The sequence below is a fragment of the Dama dama genome, chromosome 28, assembly GCF_033118175.1.
Source record: "Dama dama isolate Ldn47 chromosome 28, ASM3311817v1, whole genome shotgun sequence".
NCBI lineage: Eukaryota > Metazoa > Chordata > Mammalia > Artiodactyla > Cervidae > Dama > Dama dama.
In genome coordinates this window covers 58,703,815-58,728,407 of record NC_083708.1, presented here as the reverse complement: position 1 = coordinate 58,728,407, position 24,593 = coordinate 58,703,815, and the positions used below count along the sequence as shown (strand labels likewise).

At 36.6% G+C, this 24,593-nt stretch overlaps 1 protein-coding gene across 1 annotated transcript in view; it reads right to left on the bottom strand.

The window, feature by feature from the left end:
- The window catches only part of RNGTT (RNA guanylyltransferase and 5'-phosphatase), a 222,066-nt gene that overhangs the window by 90,064 nt on the left and 107,409 nt on the right, over positions 1-24,593 (bottom strand). Inside the window, exons 12-13 of the mRNA XM_061131914.1 lie at positions 21,474-21,542; positions 3,403-3,503 (exon numbers count right to left, since the gene is read on the bottom strand). Of these exons, the coding sequence (XP_060987897.1) occupies positions 3,403-3,503; positions 21,474-21,542 (170 nt within the window). The remainder of the gene's footprint in view (positions 1-3,402; positions 3,504-21,473; positions 21,543-24,593) is intronic.

Here is a 24,593-nt window from a genome sequence, read left to right as displayed (position 1 = left end):
GCTGCAGTCCATGGGGTCGCAAAGAGTCAGACATGACTGAGTGACTGAAATGACTGAAGTCCATTGCATCAGTGAGGTGATTCCTCTTTAGTAAAATTTCTATTTTACTAATGAGGAATCTGAGGTACAGAAATAAAGAATCTACTCAAAGCACATAGTTAATAACATTTAAGTCCAGGTACCTTGGCTCTAGAATCTGTGCTCTAAACTATGCTATACAAATAATAAGGTTATTCTGCTCACTATAAGTCACTGACATTGTTGTACTCAAGTGTTTGCACTCTCCAGAATACAACCTTTGTAATCCTAGTTTTTGACATTGACTACATTTTTTGGTTGTAGATTATTTAAACCCACAATAATTTTAAAGCAATGCAATAGCTTTCAGAAGAAAATCTGTATTGTATGTCAATACAATATAAACTGCTAAGATGTACACAAGTTATTTTAGGCCATGATAAATCAACATTCACTTCATATGTTCAAATTTTCAGAAATGATACTACAAGAAGTGAAATGACCAAATGTCTGCAAAAAAAAAAAACATAGCAGACATTTTCAAAGATTGGTATTTATATTATACCTGTCAAGACATTTCACTCCATACTTAACTTTGTAGAAATATTTAGGAGCAAAACAAAGAAATTATCTTGCCTTATGATATTTTAATATTTTAGTCCCACTTCACTAGTCACATGTTATGATTCTTATGATTCAGAGACATGGCTACACTCCTCTCAAACTATTATATGTATATTTCCCATAACGCTCTCTGACATACCACATCTAACATAAGCATTAGATACAAACTCATTTACTTTGTGAAAACTGCTATCATACATAACATTCTCTCCATGGGAAAAAAAGGAGATTACTCCAGCTAACTGTATAATACATATTTAATATAATATTTATCACTTTATATTTCAAATTAAATACTACATTTTTGAAAACTGACACTCATGTTACATAAATAAATCATGTACCTACACTAATGTAACCTGCTTAATCCTATAAGAAAAATCATCTTAAATGCTAACATTTTGGTATGTTTTAAAGAGGTACTAGAATAACAGATAATTCATTTTTTTAATAAGAAGACATTCCAAATAGGGAAAATTAAATATATATATATATTAAAACATACTAAGAATTAGAAGCAAATGACAAACTACTGAACTATATTTTGTCACATTTAATTGCTATAGACAAATAAAGGAAAAAATTAATATCATTTTTAAGACTTAGAAAAATGGTCATTCCACATGTGGCCTCATGTAGCTTTTAAGTGCTGTGAAGAACGGCAATCTTAGAAAGCCAAACAAAATGATCTTTCAAAACTCAATGAAACAATCAAGAAAGTCACACAAGGGTTTATACTTCTTAACTAAATATTATAAATAGAGATTTAAGTAAAATAGAGGATCTAGTAATGAAGAAATTTCATAAATTTCACTTTATCTTTGAAGTCTTATTTCCAAAGAACCATATACATGTGTGTCTTTTAAGGGAAAAAAAAGATGCATGCAGCCCCATCAGTATTAATCCTTCAGCCACCACTGTTTAGAAGAGAGGTGGTATTCTCCAAGGCACTTCCAGAAAGACATACAAGCATCAGCTTGCATGACTACTGATTTGGAGGTTCTAAAGCGAACTGGCAACCCAGAATATCTGTACACCCAACACTTCATCAGGAAGAATAATAGTCTTGAGCTTACTACTCAGCAATACTTATCCAAAGATAGTGTTATTTTATATACATGAGGGGAGGTAGAATGTGTTTGGGGGCAGTTTCCAGAAAATGTTAATAATACTTATTCATCTTATTGGTAGTTAAAAGTGTTATAATAGCAACACTGTATTGAGAATACTGGTTAATAATTAATAAATGGTTAATTGATATTAATATCAATGCATAGATAAGTATTGATAAATAGTAAACTAAAGATTATTCTTCCTGACAGATATCCAGCTATCCTAGATTACCAATATTATTTCTTTTATCTAATCTACATTATTCTATAGAATGTATATATTCTATCCAATTCTATAGTCAAAAGTTATCAATCTATCTTTGGATTAAACCAGACCAACAGAAAGTAAAATACCTAAACAACACTATTTGAGGTCCCAGATTACTGTTCTGGCTAAATTGTACTTTGTTATTAAGTCACAAACTCTTATTTAAGGATATAAAATATTAACTACTCTATGTTTTAAAAACTGATATATGACTTAATAAACTCTCTCTTTTTAGTTAGGATTCATCACACTACACAGTATCACTACTTGAAAACATATAATTTCTTAAGAGACTTAATCTTCTGGAATCTGTATTCACATAACTCATTGTCTACCCTTCATTCCATTAGCTACAAAAAAACAAACCTGTGGTTTATCTTTGGCAAATAAAAAGTGCATGCATTTCATGGCATGCACTGGCACACCTTTAAGCTTTCTGCCATTGTTATCTTATATACTTTCTCTTCAGGATTTCCTTGATTAAACATTTCTTGTTTTGTTATTATGCCTTTACTTACATAAGATGCCATAAAAAATTGTGGAACAAGGTAAAATAAAACAAGGCTTTGGAAAAACAATGAAAATATTTGTTAACACTAAAGCATGTTTCTTTTTTTTATTCTAAAGTAGCAACCAATGATGGAGAAGGAAATGGCAACCCACTCCAGTATTCCTGCCTGGGAAACCCCATGGACAGTGGAGCCCAGGATGGCCAAAGAGTTGGACATGACTTAGCAACTAACAACTACCACCACCAACCAATGAAGTCACACATGAAGATTAACCAACACATGAAATTAACACTTAATAGACATTATGAAAAATTGTAATGAAATTCTACAATTAAAACTCTACCCCAATAAAGAATAAATGAGTTTTTGCTATGCAAATGCAAACATGAAGCAGTTTCCTTCAAAGGAAAAATAGCTTGCTTAAAAATGTTCAACAATAATAATAATATCTTACATTTATAATTCACTTGACTGGATTATTTTCAAGTAAAATCTATTTTCACTTTTATATTTTAATGAAGTTCATTGTGTTAATATTAGAAATAACTTTTTTTAAGACTAAAATTGGTCAATTTTAAAGGATGCTACAAAATGTGAGCTGTAATATATCAAAGAAATAATCTGAAAAAAAAAAAAGAAATAATCTGGGAAAATGAGATAGATTTACAGTATACATATATAAAGTATACTGGAAAAGTATTTTACTTTATTTTGAAGGTATATGTAAAATACCAGATAAACAGTGAAGCTTTATATAATACAAACATTTATGTGGACATCTGTTTTCATAACTTCTGGGTAAATACCTAGGAATAGTAAAAGCATTATTATATATAAAAATGAGGGGGAATCAAAGGTGCATACTTACCCTTCTCCTCCCATTCTTGTTATTTTTAGGCGAAAATCCACAGAATTCAGACTGGGAGGCTTCCATTTCAAAATATCATCACATCGACCAGGTTTGTATTTCTAAAGTGAATGACAATGAGGATAATAGTTAAGAAGCTAAACATTATACATCTGATATACTAAATATAATAACAATTACGTTTTATTAAGCAAAATCACATCTTCTTTTAATATAATCTTTGTTATCGTCAACTGATGGGTGAAGTTAAATATCGTCACTCATGAGTTAGATGGGAAGATCCCCTGGAGAAGGGGATGGCAACCCACTCCAGTATTCTTGCCTGGAGAATTCCATGGACAGAGGAGCCTGGCAGGCTAAAGTCCACGGGGTCACGAAGAGTCAAACATGACTAAAGCGACTTAGCATGCACACACGCTATTCGTTAGATATCCACCATCTTACAGATAGCCTTTCTCTCTTCCCTGCCAAAACACATAGATACTTGTTTGTGAAAGTTTTGAAAAATAATGACACATAGATACTTGTTTGTGAAAGTTTCGAAAAATAATGAAACCTGTTATTCCCTCCAATTCACCACAACTTAAAGGAAGCTTGATCATTAGAAAATAATTGTGCCTATTTAGTTCTTTGGCCCACTTTTTGATTGGGTTGTTCATTTTTCTGGTATTGAGCCTCATGAGCTGTTTGTATATCTTGGAGATTAATTCTTTGTCAGTTGTTTCACTTGCTATTATTTTCTCCCATTCTGAAGACTGCCTTTTTACCTTGCTTACAGTTTCCTTCATTGTGCAAAAGTTTTTACATTTAATTAGGTCCCATGTGTTTATTTTTGCTTTTATTTCCATTACTCTGGCAGGTGGGTCATAGAGGATCTTGCTGTGATTTATGTCAGAGAGTGTTCTGCCTATGTTTTTCTCTAAGAGTTTTTATAGTTACTGGTCTTACATTTAGATCTTTAATCCATTTGAGTTTACTTCTGCTTATGGTGTTAGAAAGTGTTCTAGTTTCATTCTTTTACAAGTGGTTGACCAGTTTCCCCAGCACCACTTGTTAAAGAGGTTGTCTTTTCTCCATTGCATATTTTTGCCTACTTTGTCAAAGATAAGGTGTCCACAGGTGCAAAGATTTATCTCTGGGCTTTCTATTTTGTTCCACTGATTTATATTTCTGTCTCTGTGCCAGTACCATACTGCCTTGATAACTGTTGATTTGTAGTATAACCTGAAGTCAGGCAGGTTGATACCTCCAGTTCCATTCTTCTTTCTTAAGATTGCTTTGGCTATTCAAGGTTTGTGGGGTTCCCATACAAATTGTGAAATTATTTTTTCTAGCTCTGTGAAAAATACCACTGGTAGCTTGATAGGGATTGCAGTGAATCTATTGATGGCTTTGGGCTGTATACTCATTTTCACTATATTGATTCTTCTGATCCATGAACATGGTATATTTCACTATCTATTTGTGTCATCTTTGATTTCTTTCATCAGTGTTTTATAGTTTTCTATATATAGGTCTTTTATTTCTTTAAGTAGATTTATTCCTAAGTATTTTATTCTTTTCATTGCAATGGTGAATGGGATTACTTCCTCTTGTTTTTTTCACTGTTAGTGTATAGGAATGCAAGGGATTTCTGTGTATTAATTTTATAGCCTGCAACTTCACTACACTCATTGATTAGCTCTAGTAATTTTCTGGTGGTATCCTTAGGGTTTTCTATGTAGAGGATCACGTAATCTGCAAACAGTGAGAGTTTTACTTCTTCTTTTCCAATCTGGATTCCTTTTATTTCTTTTTCTTCTCTGATTGCTGTGCCTAGGACTTCCAAAAACATGTTGAAAAATAGTGGTCAGAGTGGGCACCCTTGTCTTGTTCCTGATTTTAGAGGAAATGGTTTCTATTTTTCACCATTGAGGATAATGTTTCCTATCAGTTTGTCTACATGGCTTTTATTGTGTTGAGGTATGTTCCTTCTATGCTTTCTGGAGAGGTTTGTTTTTTTTTTTTAATCATAAATGGGTATTGAATTTTGTCAAAGGCTTTCTCTGCATCAACTAAGATAATCCTATGGCTTTTATCTTTCAATTTGTTAATATGGTGTATCACAATGATTTGCAAATATTAAAGAATCCTTGCATCCCTGGAATAAAGCCCACTTGGTCATGATGTATGATCTTTTCAATATGTTGTTGGATTCTGTTTGCTAGAATTTTGTTGAGGATTTTGTTGAGCATCTATGTTCATCAGTGATACTGGCCTATAGTTTTCTTTTTTTGTGGCATCTTTGTCTGGTCTTGGTATTAGGGTGATGGTGACCTCATAGAATGAATTTTGGAGTTTACCTTCCTTTGCAGTTTTCTGGAAGAGTTTTAGTAAGACAGGTGTTAGCTCTTCTCTAAATTTTTGGTAAAATTCACCTATGAAGCCATCTGGTCCTGGGCTTTTGTTTGTTGGAAGATTTTTTATTACAGCTTCAATTTCCATGCTTGTGATGGGTCTGTTAAGATTTTCTGTTTCTTCCTGGTTCAGTTTCGGAAGGTTATACTTTTCTAAGACATCTCTCCAAAGAAGACATATAGATGGCTAATAAACACATGAAAAGATGGTCATCATCACTCATTATTAGAGAAACGAAAATCAAAACCACAATAAGGTATCATCTCAGGCTACTCAGAATGGCCGCCATCAAAAAGTCTACAAACAGTAAATACTGGAGAGCGTGTGGAGGAAAGGTTACACTCTTGGTGGGAATGCAAACTGGTATAGCCACTGTATGGAGAACAGTGTGGAGATTCCTTAAAAAAAACTGGAAACAGAACTGCCACATGACCCAGCAATCCCACTGCTGGGCATACAAACCGAGGAAACCAGAACTGAAGGAGGCACGTGCACCCCAATGTTTACTACAGCACTGCTTACAATAGCCAGGACATGGAAGTAACTTAGATGTCCACTGGCAGACAAATGGATAAGAAAGCTGTGGTACATATACACCATGGAATATTACTCAGCTATTAAAAAGAATGCATTTGAATCAGTTCTAATGAGGTGGATGAAACTGGAGCCCATTATACAGCGTGAAATAAGTCAGAAAGAAAAACACTAATACAGTATACTAATGCATATAAACAGAATTTAGAAAGATGGTAACGATAACCCTATATGCATGACAGTGAAAGAGACACAGATGTAAAGAACAGACTTTTGGACTCTGTGGGAGAAGGTGAGGGTGGGATGATTTGAGGGAATAGCATTGAAACATGTATATTATCATATGTGAAACAGATCACCGGTCCAGGCTCAATGCATGAGACAGGGCGCTCAGGGCTGGTGCACTGGGATGACCCTGAGGGATGCGATGGGGAAGGAAGTGGGAGGAAGGGTCAGGATGGGGAACACGTGTACACCCATGGCTGATTCATGTCAATGTATGGCAAAAACCACTACAATATTGTAAAGTAATTAGCCTCCAATTAAAAAAAAAAGAAAAGAAATACCCACAGTAGGCAAATTCACAGGGACAGGAAGTAGATCTGAGGCACCAGGAGTAGTGGATGGAGGCAGTAGGGGAGGAGGGATGGATGGATTGGGCAGAAGGAGAGTTATTGCTTAATGGTTATAAAACTTCTGTTTGCAGTGATGTAAAAAAGTTGTGGAAATGGTTGAACGATACTACCTATGTAATTAAAGAGACTACAGAATGGGGGAAAAAATGTTTTAAATGTATTCTAGGAACACAGCAAAAAGAAAAATATTTTACTTGGGTAGTTATGTACTTAAAGAGGAATGAACACTGTGAGCTTCAAATAATGAGTAATATTCACTAACACAGACTTACAGCAGAAAGTAAATATGAGCAAAACACTCGGGTAGAAAAATATAGACTCCCCTGAAGGAGAGGAAAGTATGTCAATTCAGTGAGGCCATATTATGAGAAAAATAGGAAGGAAAAACTGCTAAGTGTTATCACTACTAATTTTTAGAAATACAAGTCAACTGCATTCTAACAGATTTTTAGAAATTTAAAACATGCAAAAACCCTAGTCACAGGATCACTTATTTGAAAAGAAGTCCATATAATGACAAATTTAGTGTATCAAGTTTTGCTAAAGAAAGACAATCACTGGAGTTGATAGAAAAATATTTTCTCTGTAGTAACATAATACACGCCATTTTCCTAAGTCTTGTATTTAAACCTGAACAAATATAAAATCAAATATATAACATTTCAGTGGAGAGTTTTCATACATTTATTTGCCCTGAGGCTCATTCAAGTAACACATATCCTTCAGGATGATCACAGATAAATCTCTCTATACTTACTGAATATAAATATTTTTTAAACGTTAAAATCACTAAATTTTCCAGTTATGATTCCATGAATGAAAATAATTTTAAAAATTTAGCCTGTCTTCTAATAAAGTCTATCTGACAGAAACATTAGAGACCTTTTAGTAGCAAGAGTAGTCCCCTATAGTGGTGAAAGGTAAAAAAGGATTGAGGGGCAGAAAGGAGTGTCAGCATCCCACACCAACCCCACTTACAACCTCTGCCAAGGGAATGTCATACTTACAAACCAACCATCATTTACTTCTGTTCCTTATCTATTCATATGACTAGTATGAGAACACTTAGAAACCAATACCAATCTAAGTTCTTAAATCTAGGAAATGTTAAAGCTAGGATTGTACAGCCAATATTCTTGCTTGCTAAGTCACTTCAGTCATGTGCAAATCTTTGCAACCCTATGAATTGTAGCCCACCAGGCTCCTTTGTCCATGGGCTTCTCCAGGCAAGAACACTGGTTGCCATTTCCTTCTTCAGGAGATCTTCCTGACCCAGGAATCAAACCTGTGTCTTATTATGTGTCCTGCACTGGCAGGCAGATTCCTTACCATTAGCACCACCTGGAAACTCCCAAAATATTTTATAATGGGTAACTAATAACTAATTCTAAAAATAATTTTAACATAATGCTAATTGTAAAATAGATACTAAGGATCCTTTACATTTTTCTCTCTGGAAATCATCAAATGGAGAATAGATACACTAACTTATCCATTGTTACAAAGCAATAGTTCAGAAGTGTTAGCCATTCCTCATCTGACTCTATACCAAACCATTTATGTTAATCTGAAATACTAGATTTGACATGACTGAGAATTTCAAAGCAGTTTTATGAAAGTTAATGAAATGCCTGATAAAAATTTTTAGAAAACTATATTTTTAAAACATTGCAGTTCTCAATTATTGAAAATAAATGCAAAAGCAAAACAATTTCCATGAGTAAGACATATTTAAATTTCTATTAGAATATAAATTCTACTTCAGCAAAATCATGTCTAATCATATGCCTGCAAAACAATTAATAAAATGCTCAATAGTTGATAAATAATAAAAATAATAAAGTGATACATTTTTAACTTATTTTAAAACATTAGTCTCAAGTATTTTTAAATGTGGGCTTCCCTGGCGGCTCAGACAGTAAAGAATCTGCTTGCAATGCAGGAGACCCAGGTTTGATCCCTGGGTTGGGAAGAACCCCTGGAGAAAGGAATGGCTACCCACTCGAGTCTTCTTGCCTGGAGAATTCCATGGACAGAGGAGCCTGGGTGGGCTACAATCCATGGGGTCACAAAGAGACAGACACGACTGAAACAACTTAGCACAAGTACATATTTATATTTATGTTTAAACAGAATATTTTAGATTATGAAATGACAAATCACTATTCATAAAAGACTATGTATATCAATAACCATTAAAACATCCTTCTTTCAAGTTCCTCAAAATAATAAGTGAAAAGATATTACATAATACAGGGATTTAAGACTTTTAAAAATAAATATTTGTGAGTTATCAAGCTTGAAATACAGAATCTTGCTGAATATAAACAAAGGTACAAAAACATTCTTCCAAGCTACGTTTTACCATGTGTAATTAGGGCATAATGCATTTTAATTTCATTAAATTCACCAGCATGCATCTAGATTAAAATAATTATCAAAGGTATATTTATTTTTTCATTTTTTTAAAAAATTATTTATTTTAATTGGAGGCTAATTACTTTACAATATTGTAGTGGTTTTTGCCATACATTGACATGAATCAGCCATGAGTGTACATGTGTTCCCCATCCTGAATCCTCCTCCCAGTTCCCTCTCCATCCCATTCCTCTGGGTCATCCCAGTGCACCAGCCCTGAGCACCCAGTCTCATGCATCTAACCTGAAACTGATACATATAATACTCAGTTTTATAGAAACAAATCTGATTTTACCAGGTGAATTGTCAAATAAAAAATTACACAGATTGTATCTGAAAGCAATTATCAGTATTACCCAAGATGTCCACTATTGTCTTTAAAAAAAAAAAAAGTAATGAAAGCAAATGTCAGGCAAACAAGTAAGATGTTTGGCAAGTGTTTACCAAATAAGAGCAGATCTTGGCTTAGAGGTAGAGGATGGCCATGTGCCAAAGAAATCCTCTAAAACTCAGATAGAGAGGAAGACAAAACGGGGGCATAGGTGTATACAGCAGCGGTTCTCAGTGAGCGGTCTTACCCCCCAGAGGATGTCTGGCAACGCCTGCATGTTCGGTGGTCACGCTGGGGAGGAAAGGGTGAGCTCCTGCCATCTAGTGGGCAGAGGCAGGGATGTTTCCAAACGTCCTGCAATGCACAGAGCAGCTGCCCACAACAAAGAACTATCCAACCCAAAACGTCAACTGTACCAAAGTTGAGAAACTCTGACCTAAAGGAAGCCAGCAGTAATAACAACATAGAGGACAAGACATCTGGCTCTTCTTTACCTCTACTAACTTCATGATTTTAAGTAAATTCCAAGTCTGGGCTTCATCTCTCTCCCTTAGAAAAATGTAATAATAGCATTTTGCTGGTCTAACGACAGCGTATGTAGACCAAAGACACCTTAAATACTTTGCAGTCCATGCTACTCATTCCACTCATTAAATGTGAGCAGTTTCTTTATCATAACACATATTCCAGGCCCTACACTGAAGCTAAGAAACAGCCCTGATCTTACCATATATTAGTTTTATTTTTGTTGTTGTTCTAGCATTTAGTTTTAAAAGAAGCAGAAAAAATCCTCTTTGGTAATTCTACTGGACAGAAAAGCAAAACAGTTCTAGATTTAGCAACTTGGTTATATCCTTTGCCCAAGTTTCACTGACATGCAAATAATAAATACCTGTTTTGCAAAATAAGACACATAAATACCTTGTATGGAAGAAAAATCCTTAACACTAACTACCTACTATGCACCCAGTACCTTACTAGATGGGAAAGATACAAATTCTCTCAAGGAACTGAGTTCAACCACAGTGAGACTTTTAATATAAACTCCAAGAGCATTACAGAGGTGCTCAAATGAACATAAACAAAGCTGCTGAGTAAGAACAGAGAAACACCAAAATCAGGGAGCGGGAGTAAAGGAAGTTTTCTTGAGTAAAAGTGCATGAACTGAATTTTGAAGAATAATAAGGTTACAAGGAAGTTCTAGGCAATGAGACCACAAATATACCTGAGTTGAGGGGAAGTTTGCTCAAGTTTTCTGAGACTAAATTAGCTTGGTACTATAGGCTGTTCTTATTGATATAGAGGGAAGAGTTCATCACCTAAAAAAAAAATCACTCAAGACAACCACTTGGCATTTCATTTCTAAAAAGTCACAAAGTTGGTAGCAACCAGTAGGGAGAGCTATCATAGAAGCAAGGGAAGAAGAGAACTGCATTTTCAAAAGTTTGTTGACATTTCTCGTTTACTTATAAAAGTTTGTTACCTTATCGAAAGTAAAGTTGTGATTTGAGGGTTAAATTTAATATTAGAGAATTCACGCAGTGTCTTGGATTATTCAGGGTGGAAAAATTACTCAAAATACCTTCATATTCCTATTTTTACTATCTGATTCACAAGTCTAATTAATTTCTTCTTGCTTCTTGTTTTTTAAATATGCATGCAGCAAACTCCCTTTGTTTTACAGATAAGGAAACTGATAACCAGAATAGTCCAACTTTGTAAAAAAAAAATGCCCAAATCACAGAAACCTTTCCATTATTTAAAAAAAAAATTATATATATAAAATCTGTCCAAAAGCAAATAATGGAAGACTGGGTTGGAAGGTTTCATGATACAAAACTGTTTCAAAAGGAACCAATTTTAAGTCAGTTGTTTTCTAATTACTTTTAGCCTCTTTTGCGTGGAGTGGTGAGTAGGCGGGACAAACAACTGGCAAAGCCCTGGCTACTGGGAAGAGGGCACTCAGACAACAAAGTGAACTTCAGCACCTAAAGCACTTCCCTCCCCTCTCCCACTCAGGCACCGGTGAACCAAGAAGCCTGTCCCATCTGCAGCACAGGCCCATCTCCCAGTGCACCTTGCCCCTACTGCCTGGACCCGCCACAGTGCCTCTGCCACTCCATCAGTTTGCACGTCCCTCACCTTGCTGCTGGGCCAACTTTCTTCATACAGTGTCAGCCCTTTAAGGGCAGAAACCCTGCCTTTATCCGTTTTTATTACTTCTTACTCAGCAATACAGTAGTCACCTACTCGATTAAACACAAGAGCCAACATATTACAAAAATTTCTCAGGATTAATTCTGCCTTAATAACCAAGACTACTGCCATCTGGTAAGTCAGCAGATTCTCGCAGTGTTTCTCCTCTTCTCTGGTGGACACAAATCCGAATAAAAGTCATCCACTGACAGGGGACCAAACTCTAGATACGAGTAATATCTGCAGCCTAGTCACTTTATTCATCCAGTACGTTACCCTTCTTTTTTGCTAATTTGTGCTGCATATCATTAAAACAATTATCTCTGCTCCTAGTACTGATATGAGGAAGAGCACTGTAAGAACACAGGGGAGAGACAGGCTCACCAAGTCATCCAGGCTTCCCCAAGGAAGCCACACCTAATTTGATATTCAAAGGCTGAATGGGAGTAATACAGAAAGGAAGAGAACAGTTTGTTGCAGAAGAAACAGCTGGTGTAAAGATGTACTCATTATAGTATACTTCAATTTGCACTTTTATAAATCTAACCAGTTTACTAGCAAAAAGCCCCACTGAAGTTCTCAGTGAACTTTGACGATGAAAGGAAAATTTATTCTAAATTGACAAAATGTTATGTTTTTAAGTATTTCCTCCTAGAAGTCTGAACTGCCATAAGCATAAGGGATGGGGGTGTCAGTAACAAGTCCTAGCCTTCTGCTGATTCCAATACATCCCAAGATGCTCAAATTACATCACTGACAAAATATACATTAAAATATATGGCTGGACAAATTCTGAAAAGCAAAGTGCAAAATAATGTGCTACCTTCCTTGAAAAGTGGAGTGGGAATAAAAATGTATTAACAAATTTATATTTACTTATAAATACATAAAAAAAACTATGTGAAGATAAGTTAAACACAACAGAAGATAACTGAGGGAGGGGAGGAGAGTGAGAAGGAGACTTTCTTCTCCATATTTTTCTTATTGCATGTTAAAGTGTATTATCTGGTTAAAATTAAAAATATATCACTGTAGAACATAATTTTAAAAATATCTACCATTAATATTTCAAAGTTAAACATAAATTATTTTTTAAAAAGAACTATCCCTAAATCATTATGTTTAATATGTATCATTTATATGAAAATTGATTTTGCACTTTATATAGTTACCCTCTTGGAATTCACTTATTCATTTTTGTGAAGTCCTTATTTATGTTTACTTCTCCTTTTCTCTGCTACCAATATATCATCATTAGCAGTGTTTTTATGTTGTACAGTAACATTACATATCTATATCTAGCAGAGGCTGATTACAAATTATTTACCTTTAGCTGTTTATTTTGTCAACAAAATTCGATGGAAGAGCAAATGTTTTATTTATTAAGAAAGCTAAAACAATAATATGCTTTTTTTCTCCTTAAACAAAAAGCAAGCTAAGAATATTTTGCTGTGTTCCAAAAGTTGAAAAAGAAAAAAAAAAATTAAAAATACTAACGTGCATTTTCTTCCTTGGCAGTTCACTATTATAATTCTTTGGAAATTATATATTTTTCAATAAAAAATAATATATTGGGGGGAAAGGATAGAATGACACTTTTCCAGTCTGCCAGGAAACAGAGCCCTTCTTCAATTGAAGACCTATCAAAATATGCAAGCAAATGTCATGGCAACAGAAGCTCTCACCATGGTAACATCATCTCTGCTACAGAGGAAAACCACTCTAATTCGTCATGTACTTCAAGACAAGACATTAAACTAATTCCAATTTTCATTTTACAATCTATCCATAACATTCAATATACCTGGCAGTAGTAAAGATTTAATAAAAACATTAATATTTCACAAGAAAGCAATCTTTAAAATCAAAGCTGACTCAATTTACATGCAAACTGATTAATGTGAGAAACATAAAATCAAACTGACCCACCATACATAAAATCAAGATAGTGATGAAAACACAAAAAACAAACAATTCTATCACTACTGCTTGAGAATAAATACTCTAGATTCAACATAGAAACAATTATATGGTTTACTAATCACAATATAGCTGGCAGCAAAACAAGAAAAAGTCTTTTATAATCAAAGAAAAGATTTTAAGTTTTTACTAGCATGTCTATTTTGCAATTGATTGCATATAATCCTGTTTTTATTTCATAGTGAGGGATTATTAATGGCACAAAAATTCTTATCTAGAAATGTGTCTCCAGATGACAAAAGTAAAATCAAATACAATTTTTAAACAGTTATTAATTAATCAGTTACTACTACAAATAAAAATTTACTATGCTACATAAATTATTAAAATTCTCTTGCAAAAGCTTTAAACAAATAAGCATTATCAACTTTGTAAATTAACTTGAAAGATCTAATATCTGTCAAGTAAAAGATCTACTACCTATAGCATATTAAAATGCCAAATGGCCACCTTAAAATATTCATTTTTAGGTGACAAACCGCAAAAGATCAGCAATTCAAAATGTCAGTGAAATCATAAAACTGAAAACCTTATATGTAAGAGTCTAATAGAACCTATTTGGTTTATGGTGTAGACTATAACCAGATGGAAAATTCAATTTGAAGATACTTCTGTTTAAAAATCATCACCTCAGCATGATCAAAGTTTGAGCCTTAACACTTAGAAAGAATAGAGGTTTATATTAAAATAAACAGTCAATTTTTTCTTTGGAGAAAATACCCATTTTTCTCAAAATATTTAAATATTTTAGCAAATATATAACATACTTCAATTTATTTAAAACACTGTTGATGAATAAAGTAATATAATTGTCACCTTTAAATAAAAATATCAGTTATTTTCACATCAGCAAAACACAGAGGGAAACAAAAAGGCAGCGTGTGATAAGAGAGTAAGCTGGCTTCAAATCTAGGTATGGTCTTTAACATAAAAGCAAGGGAAAAATTGCTAGAGATACAGGAAGAAGATCACTCTGAATGCAGTATGATGAAGACAGGAGGATGATAAAGTGGAGGCTGCAGGACCAGTTGGGATGCTGCTGCAGTGGTCTAGGCAAAAGGCAATGAATGACAAGTGGGACTGGAGTGTGGTGGTGGTAATGAAGAGAAAAGGGAATAATTTAAGAGAGATTTAGGAGCAAAAGCAAGACTTGGAGATGGATCAGATGGATAAAAGAGTGGAAGGTGTCAAGATGGCATCTAGATTTCTCACTCAAGTAACTGCATTTAAGCAACTGAGAGAGGAAATGTCAGGAAAAGATCATTGTGTAGTCTGTATGTTGGTTTGTTGTTTGGGGAATAGAGATGGAGTTCAGGTGTAAGGTACGTTGGATTTCTGGTGTTTTTGAGAAACTGAAAAGGTGATACCAGGGTAGGCAATTAGATAAACAAATCTGGAGCTTTAACAGAAATAAAAACTGAGTCACAGGCTTATGAGAGATAATCGAGCCATGGGTGCGAATCAGACTTCCAGGGAGAGAGTGGAGCTTGAGAAAAAATGAAGGTCCAGCATACAGAGCCTTTAGAAACTCCGAACTCTGATAACTAGTAGAAGACGGAGACCTTGAGTGAGATGGAGAAGAAACTGCATGAGACTGAAAGGAATCGGGGGTGTGTGAAGTTTCAGAAGCCACATCAGAGTACTGTAAGGAAGGTACAGACTACCACTAGATAATCCAGCAAGAAAAAGGCTGAAGATGAACTTGATTTGGTAAGGAAGAAAGATCACTGGTGACCTTTAAAAAAAGTAGCTGATTCAAATGGTATTTACAAAGATGAAGCCCTTTCTAAAACACAATCATCCAGAAGTACAATATATAAAAGAAATAAATCAGGGCTGTCATGATATAAACAGAATGCCTATAAACAAAACATGTAAACAGAATGCTTACGTAGTAACCTATACTTGTACATGGTCCCCCACAGAAATCTAGAACTTTAGAACTTCATGTTTTGAAACCAGTGGGCTTAGAAGTGATAATCCTTTTAGAAGTACCTTTTCAGCTTCAATTTTCTATAATTCTATAAATACAATTTAACCTACTTATTTTAAAAATTGAGACTTTCCTGATAATTAATGACTGCTGTGTTTCAGTGAATACCAGATACCGATACACTTCTTTATAAAAAAAAAGAAATATCCTAGTATTGAGTTGCTTGAGCTGCTTGAAATATTCTGGAAATTAATCCTTTGTCAGTTGTTTCATTTGCTATTACTTTCTCCCATCCTGAGGGCTGTCTTTTCCCTTGCTTATAGTTTCCTTTGCTGTGCAAAAGCTTTTAAGTTTAATTAGGTCCCACTTGTTTACTTTTGTCTTTATTTTCGTTACTCTAGGAGGTGGGTCATTGAGGATCTTGCTTTGATTTATGTCGAGTGTCCTGCCTATGTTTTCCTCTGACAGTTTTATGGTTTCTGATCTTACATTTAGGTCTTTAATCCATTTTGAGTTTATCTTCTTGTATGGTGTTAGCAAGTGCTCTAATTTCATTCTTTTACATGGAGCTGTCCAGTTTTCTCAGCACCATTTATTGAAGAGGCTATCTTTGCCCCATTGTATATTCTTGCCTCCTTTGTCAAAAATAAGGTACCCATAGGTGCATGGCTTTCTATCTTGTTCCACTGGTCTATATTTCTGCTTTTATGCCAATACCATACTGTCTTGATGACTGTAGCTTTGTAATGTAATCTGAAGCCACTGTTCATTGCAGCACTATTTACAATAGCTAGAACATGGAAGCAATGTAGATGTCCATTGACAGATGAATGGATAAATAAGTTGTGGTACATACACACAATGGAATATTATTCAGCCATAAAAAGGAACACTTTTGAGTCAGTTCTGATGAAGTGGATGAACCCAGAACCTCTTATACAGAGTGAAGTAAGTCAGAAAGTGAAAGATAAGTATTGTATTCTAAGCACATATATGGAATCTAGAAAATGGTACTGAAGAATTTATTTACAGGGTGACAATGGAGAAACAGACATAGAGAAAAGACTTATAGACATGGGGAGAAGGGAGGAGAGGGTGGGATGTATGCAAAGAGTGACATGGAAACTCACATCACCATGTGTAAAATAGAGAGCCAACAGGAGTTTGCTGTGTGGCTCAGGAAACTCAGACAGGGGCTCTGCACCAACCTAGAGGGTGGGAAGGGGAGGGGGACGGGAGAGGTTCACAAGGGAGGGGACGTATGTGTAACCACGGCTGATTCATGCTGAGGTTTGACAGAAAACAATAAGATTCTGTAAAGCAACTATCCCTCACTAAAAAAATTAATTAAAAAAAAAGAAATATCCTAAGCTTTATTTTCCTCAATATACCATCAATTAGGTTTACTTGTTTTCTTTCTAATAAAAGTTATAAACTAAGTGCAATACTGGATGTGTTACAAGGTAATGTCTCTGAAAAACAGAACATTAAATCAAAACATGAATGAACTTTCTTCTAAGCTGGTGCTTGGGGTTTTCACCCTCTACAGAATCATCACTTTAATATAGGTACCTCTGTCAGTCTTCTTGAATATTTTGCCAGGATTTTTTTTTAGCACTAGTAATACCTTCTGTCTTTTATTCGACTGCAGTCCCCTCACTATAATTACTGTAATGAAGCAGAATTAACTCCTTGCTAAGTTGTAAGTGTGCGTGTGTGCTTAGTCACTCAGTCGTGTCTGACTCTTTACGACCCCATGGACTGTAGTCTGCCAGGCCTATCTGTCCATGGGGATTCTCCAGGCAAGAATGCTGGAGTGGGTTGCCATGCCCTCCTCCAGGTGATCTTCCCAACTGAGGGATCAAACCCAGGTCTCCCGCACTGCAGGCAAATTCTTTACCATCTGAGCCACCAGGGAGACCCCAGTTTCAAGTAACTAGCACCAAACAAATGAAGGCCAGGAGTTTTTACACAAGTTTTCCACCCTTCATTTGCCTCTGGAATATTTCTGTAGCATTAGAGAACAGACTGAACATTATTAATAAAAGTCAAGCTTTGTCCATCCCTGACCAGCACCTTCTCTCTGCTCACTGTAGCCTCCCTCAAATTGCTAAGTTGGTCATTCAAAATAGTCCCTTTCTTCATTTACTTGAATTGTTGGCTCAAGGAAGCCAACAGATGCAATACCACATTGTGAGAAGCTTGGAGGACTTCTGATAAATGTGGTGGATTAAACACGTGCATTTATATCCACTTTGATTTGAAACTTCGCTAAAACGGGATTTACAGGAAAGAGGTATCAGTACAAAAGGAAAAATAGGAGAGCAGAAAACAACCTTTTTGAAAACTAGAAAGTAGGTGAAATTAATAAAGAATGAATGTGAAGTGCCTGTGGGGAAGGACAGGAAGGCAGAGCAATTCCTGTCGGGTCCCCCAGAATGGGCTACATAACATATGGAATAGATATGTACTGAGAAGGCTGCGAGGGGGTGAAAAGGGAGATCTGGTACTGGCAACAGACTGGGTAAAAATCATGCATGGGTCTGAATCATGAGGTTATTAACAGAATGAGACATCCTAATTCCTGTTATAGTTAGATTTTACTTCTTTCAGTCCAAGGAGATGAGGCTTTAAAATACTGGAACTCAAAGATCTAAACTCTATCTTCCTAAAACTTTCTACATTTCTGTCCCCAGCCTCTAACTCTCTTCCATCTCCTCCTTTGACGACATAAGATTTTTCCCTCCACCTGCTTCACAAGCGGGATGAAGACAGAAGCCAATCACATACTACCAAATGTGCAGTTTTACTAAATAGTAAAGCATACACACTATAGTATTTAATACATAATGTTTGAAAATATTAGTCCCCTTCCCTTTACCCCAGGTACCTAGTTTGATGTCTTTCTACATAACTTCACAATTAGTTCACACCCTTATTTCTAAGGAGAGAGTGAAGGCAAAATGCAGCTTATGACAAGGAGGAGCACATAAAAGGCAACTCTTTCCTAGAAGAGCAGTGGTTCTCACACTTGAACACACACCAGAGTCACTTGCAGAGCGTGCTAAAGCACAAATTGGTGGACTCCATTTCCCAGTGTTTCTCATCAGTAGGTCTGGGGTAAGTGACATGTATAACAACTTCCTGGGTGGTGTTAATGCCGCCTTGTCCACAGGTCACAGTTTTGAGAAGCACTACCCACAGAGCACAGGTTCTCAAGGGAAGGCAAGTCTGCCTCTCGGGGGAGGAGGCCGTGAGTGTGTGTCCTCAGAGACAGGAGGCCGTGAGTGTGTGTGTCCTCAGGGGAAGGAGGCCGTGAGTGTGTGTGTCCTCAGAGACAGGAGGCCGTGACTGTGTGTGTCCTCAGGGAAAGGAGGCCATGAGTGTGTGTATCTTCAGGGGACAGGAGGCAGTGAATGTGTGTATCCTCAGGGGACAGGAAGCTGTGAGTGTGTGTATCTTCAGGGGACAGGAGGCCGTGACTGTGTGTGTCCTCAGGGGACAGGAAGCTGTGAGTGTGTGTATCTTCAGGGGACGGGAGGCAGTGAATGTGTGTATCCTCAGGGGACAGGAAGCTGTGTGTGTGTGTATCTTCAGGGGACAGGAGGCCGTGACTGTGTGTGTCCTCAGGGAAAGGAGGCCATGACTGTGTGTATCTTCAGGGGACAGGAGGCAGTGATGTGTGTATCCTCAGGGCACGGGAGGCAGTGATGTGTGTATCCTCAGGGGATGGGAGGCTATGAGTGTGTGTATCTTCAGGGGACGGGAGGCCGTGAGTGTGCGTGTCTTCAGGGGACAGGAGGGCGTAACTGTGTGTGTCCTCAGGGAAAGGAGGCAGTGAGTGTGTGTATCTTCAGGGGACAGGAGGCAGTGTGTGTGTGTGTCTTCAGGGGACGGGAGGCCGTGACTGTGTGTGTATCTTCAGGGACGGGAGGCAGTGAGTGTGTGTGTATCTTCAGGGGACAGGAGGCCGTGAGTGTGTGTGTATCTTCAGGGGACGGGAGGCAGTGAGTGTGTGTATCTTCAGGGGATGGGAGGCAGTGAGTGTGTGTATCTTCAGGGGACAGGAGGCCGTGACTGTGTGTGTATCTTCAGGGACAGGAGGCAGTGAGTGTGTGTGTCTTCAGGGGACGGGAGGCAGTGAGTGTTTGTGTCTTCAGGGGAAAGGAGGCCATTGAGTGTGTGTATCTTCAGGGGACAGGAGGCAGTGAGTGTGTGTATCTTCAGGGGACGGGAGGCCATGAGTGTGTGTGTATCTTCAGGGACGGGAGGCCGTGAATGTGTGTGTCTTCAGGGGAAGGAGGCCGTGAGTGTGTGTATCTTCAGGGGACAGGAGGCCGTGAGTGTATGTGTCTTCAGGGGACGGGAGGCCATGACTGTGTGTGTCTTCAGGGGACGGGAGGCAGTGAGTGTGTGTGTCTTCAGGGGACGGGAGGCCATGACTGTGTGTGTCTTCAGGGGATGGGAGGCCGTGAGTGTGTGTGTCTTCAGGGGACGGGAGGCCGTGAGTGTGTGTGTCTTCAGGGGACGGGAGGCCGTGAATGTGTGTATCTTCAGGGGAAGGAGGCCGTGAATGTGTGTATCTTCAGGGGACGGGAGGCAGTGAGTGTGTGTGTCTTCAGGGGACGGGAGGCCGTGAGTGTGTGTATCTTCAGGGGACGGGAGGCTGTGAGTGTGTGTGTCTTCAGGGGACGGGAGGCAGTGAGTGTGTGTGTCTTCAGGGGACAGGAGGCAATGAACGTGTGTATCTTCAGGGGAAGGAGGCCGTGAACGTGTGTATCTTCAGGGGACAGGAGGCAGTGAACATGTGTATCTTCAGGGAACAGGAGGCAGTGAATGTATGTATTTTCAGGGGACAGGAGGCAGTGAAGATATGTATTTTGGGGTGTCGCAACCTGGGGGGGTGAGAGGGAGAGGTAACACTGGCATCTGATATGTACAGACCAAAGACGCTACGAAACACCCTTCCACACACAGGACAGCCCCACACAGCAAAGAACTATGGGGCCAAAAATGTCAATAGTGTGGAGGATGAGAGATCTTACCACAGAGTAAAAGAGAATTAACTCCAAATATATGATCTGACCATTGCGCTGGTGAAAGGTTTTCCGCTAGTTTCAGTAATCTGACGTGGAATAAACACGCAAAGAACTGTGTTTTTCTTCAAATATTGATAACTCTGAATTTTACTCATCCATGACAAAATGAAGTTTTAAAAATAATTAATACTTACAAGATATATTGGGCTACAGAAAGAAATAATCATTTATTTACATAAGGTTATTGGTAGATTTCTAGTAAAGAAACATAAGTTAATGTTCATCTTGCAAGAGTAGTAAGAAAACTAATTATAATAAAAGACTAATAACTTCCTTAAAAAATAAAATGATCAGCTGTATTTATCTCCTAAGATAAGTCAAAAGCAAACAACTATTCATTTTGCTATAATATATATTTAATATAAAGGAAATACTTTATTTTATAATGAACCATTTGTTTTAAGGAAAAGCTGATTATAGCACTAATCAATCCTAAGTAGACATATCTAAGAAAACTGTACTTTATATATACATGCATGTGTATACATGGATATACATAGATACATGTACATGTATACATACACACACATACACACAAATATACTTACTCCAGTGGGCTGGAAAATAAGTCCATCCATTTCATGGCTGACTTCTTTGGCAAAATTTCCTTCAAGTAGCTATAAAATAAACATATATATTTTTACAAATATAATAATCAACACAAAAAATCACTTTTAAAGTTTTTAGAGTTTTTCTAAGCTTTATAAGAACTTAATACATAAGCTTTAAAAACTGAAATACAAAATGGGGGAGAAGGGTGATCCAGAGGGATCTAGGCTAATATACTGTAAGATTCTTTTTTTAATATATGAAGACTTCCATTCCATGGCAGGCTAGATATCTCAAACAATAGTCCTAACTGCAACAACCAAAATGATGGTAAAATATTCAAAATATATTTTTCCCTGTTCTAGTTTTGTTAAGATATAACTGACATACAGCACTGTATAACTGTGAGGTGTACAGCATAATGATGTGACTTACATATATCATGAAATGATTACAACAATAAGCTTAGTGAACATCTATCATCTCGTGTAGATACAAAATAAAAATCTATTTTTTCCTTGTGATGAGAATTCAGGATTTATTCTTAACAACTTTCATATATAACATACAGCAATATTAACTATCTTAACTGTGTTGTACATTACATCCCTAGCTCTCATTATCTTACAAAGGTGGGCAAAAAAGCACCAACTTCCAGTTATAAAACATATTTTTTAATTCACCATGCTGAGCCAGCATAAATGTAGCAAGACAGGAGGCCAAAACCAAAATGACTACAGAAACTCTGGGAAGTAATAAATAAAGGGAATAAAAATAACTGTATCCACAAAGGAAGATAGCAGAAAATCTTGCCTGGGGATAGGTGGAGTAAGAATAAGATTCTCTGAGAATCTGTAACTACAAGTTAGCTCACACATGGGGACTGTACTTTCAAAATGCTTTATCTGTGTTTCCCGCAAAACCTCAAGCAGAAAATTTAACCTTTCTTTCTGTCCTACTTTTGCCTCATTTTTTGTCTTTATTGTATTTTTTTTCAAGCAAAAAATTGCACTGCAAGGAATGACACCATGAAATACAAACAACAGTTTTTTCAATGCCATATCCACTGAAAAGCAGAGTTATAGGCCCAATGCTCTAATTAATTCTGAACAACTGTTTTAAATGCTTCTCTTCCACAGACTTATCACTCTGAAAAACTGAACATGTGCATCACTGATGGAGGACCTAAACACTGGTTTCTGCACCTTAGGAAAGAGAAGAGAAGATACTTTCACAGAGCCAGGTAAAAACTCTGTTACCCAGAGTCTTGCCAAATGACATAACATTTAGGGGAGTTCTAGGATTGAAATATATTCCACCAAAATTTTGGATCTGCTGTGTGTTATCCAATCAAAATCCTTCATCACAATCACATCCTCTTAAAGCTGCTACACTGAAAGGGAGACTTGCACTCCAAAAGTGACGAGCAAGATTCCCAGTGTGTCTCACATGCCACGAGGTCTGTGGTTCTCTCCCCAAACTGTGACTTCATCTTCTCTGCCATTTCAGTCCTTGAAATCGGCAATTTCTCTAGACTGGAAGCAGTTCAGCAAAGAAAAGTAAGAGCTATCCTACTTTCTAACTGCTTTAAGACCAATTTGAGTTTGAATAACTTACATTTCCTTAAAACTGTAATGTTCTTTAATCGAGTTCATGGGGACAGAAATCAGAGAGGCTGAGGGGGAGGGGAAAATGAGGCGTTAGTGTTTGATGGGTACAGAGTTTCAGTATGGAAAGATGACAAAGATCTGGAAATGCATGATAACGATGGTTACCCGACAATGTGAATGTCCTTAATGTCACTGACATGTATGCTTAGACATGGCTAAACAGTCAACTTTATGCTATGTATATTTTACCACAATTTTTTTCAACGGTAGGCTCTTGGTGTTTTCTTTCTTGTGCGTTTGCTCTTTCCTCTTACTGTAACATTAAGACAGTAGGGAGCCTGCAGTGGGACTCTTAGAGCCATACGACCTGGAGTTTGGCAGAACAGGTAAAAATCTCAGGACAGATGTGAAACTGATCTCTAATTCATTCATAGGTTTAAATGAGCTAGCCATGTCAGGAGGAAATTTGCCTAAGTAAAAATTCGATATGGATTAAAAGTACTGACTTTTTATAATGAACTAACTAATGGGTAGAGGTTCAAATAAGAAAAAGATGTATAATAATGATACATCTTGTACTTCATCACGCAAGAAAAGATAACCTATTAAATTCATAGCACAAATCCTGCTGAGGAATGAAGCAATGAAAACAAAATGCCACAATCATCTTTTTAAAAAGTATTTTTTAAAGGTTAAACAATTTGTTCTTTTACTGCAGGTACATCATTTATGACACATAAACATAGCTTTTCCATTCTTAAAGCATATTTCTCCAATTCATATATTGGATTATCCGTGTAGATAAAGTATATGTTGACAAGACTCTAGATAACATGATGCTACCTCCTGCAGAAATGGAAGTAACTTCCTTTTTAATTTTATTCTAACTTTTTAAGAATCAGAGAATTTAAGGGACTATGAAACTTCTTAGATCAAAAGAAGAAATATTCCTTGTTTTCACCCATTTTACTCCCTGTTGATTACTCTAGACAATATTTCTTTCTTTACTTAATAATGTACAGTATCACTTATTATATATTAAAAGACCTTTATAGTTATAAAGGTCTTTATACTATAAAGTATAAACACTTTATACTTTTATATAAAGTTTATATACTTTATATAGTTTATACACTTTATAAAGTATAAACACTTTATAGTATAAAGTGTTTTTGTGCTTGGTTCTTAATATATAAAGATATCATTCAAAACACACAACACCTCATGAGGTGTATAATTTTGAATTTTGTATTATTATTCATTTCACCAGAAAATGCAACTGAGGCCATCAGAAATTAAGCGACTAGCTTCAACTCGCTGGAAAAGACCCTGATGCTGGGAAAGACTGGGGCAAGAGGAAAAGGGGACCACAGAGGATGAGACGGTCGGATGCCATCACCGACTCAGTGGTCATGATGCAGACTCTGGGAGACAGTGAAGGACAGGGAGGCCTGGCGTGCTGCAGTTCGTGGGGTCGCAAAGAGTCGGACACGACTCAGCAACCAAACA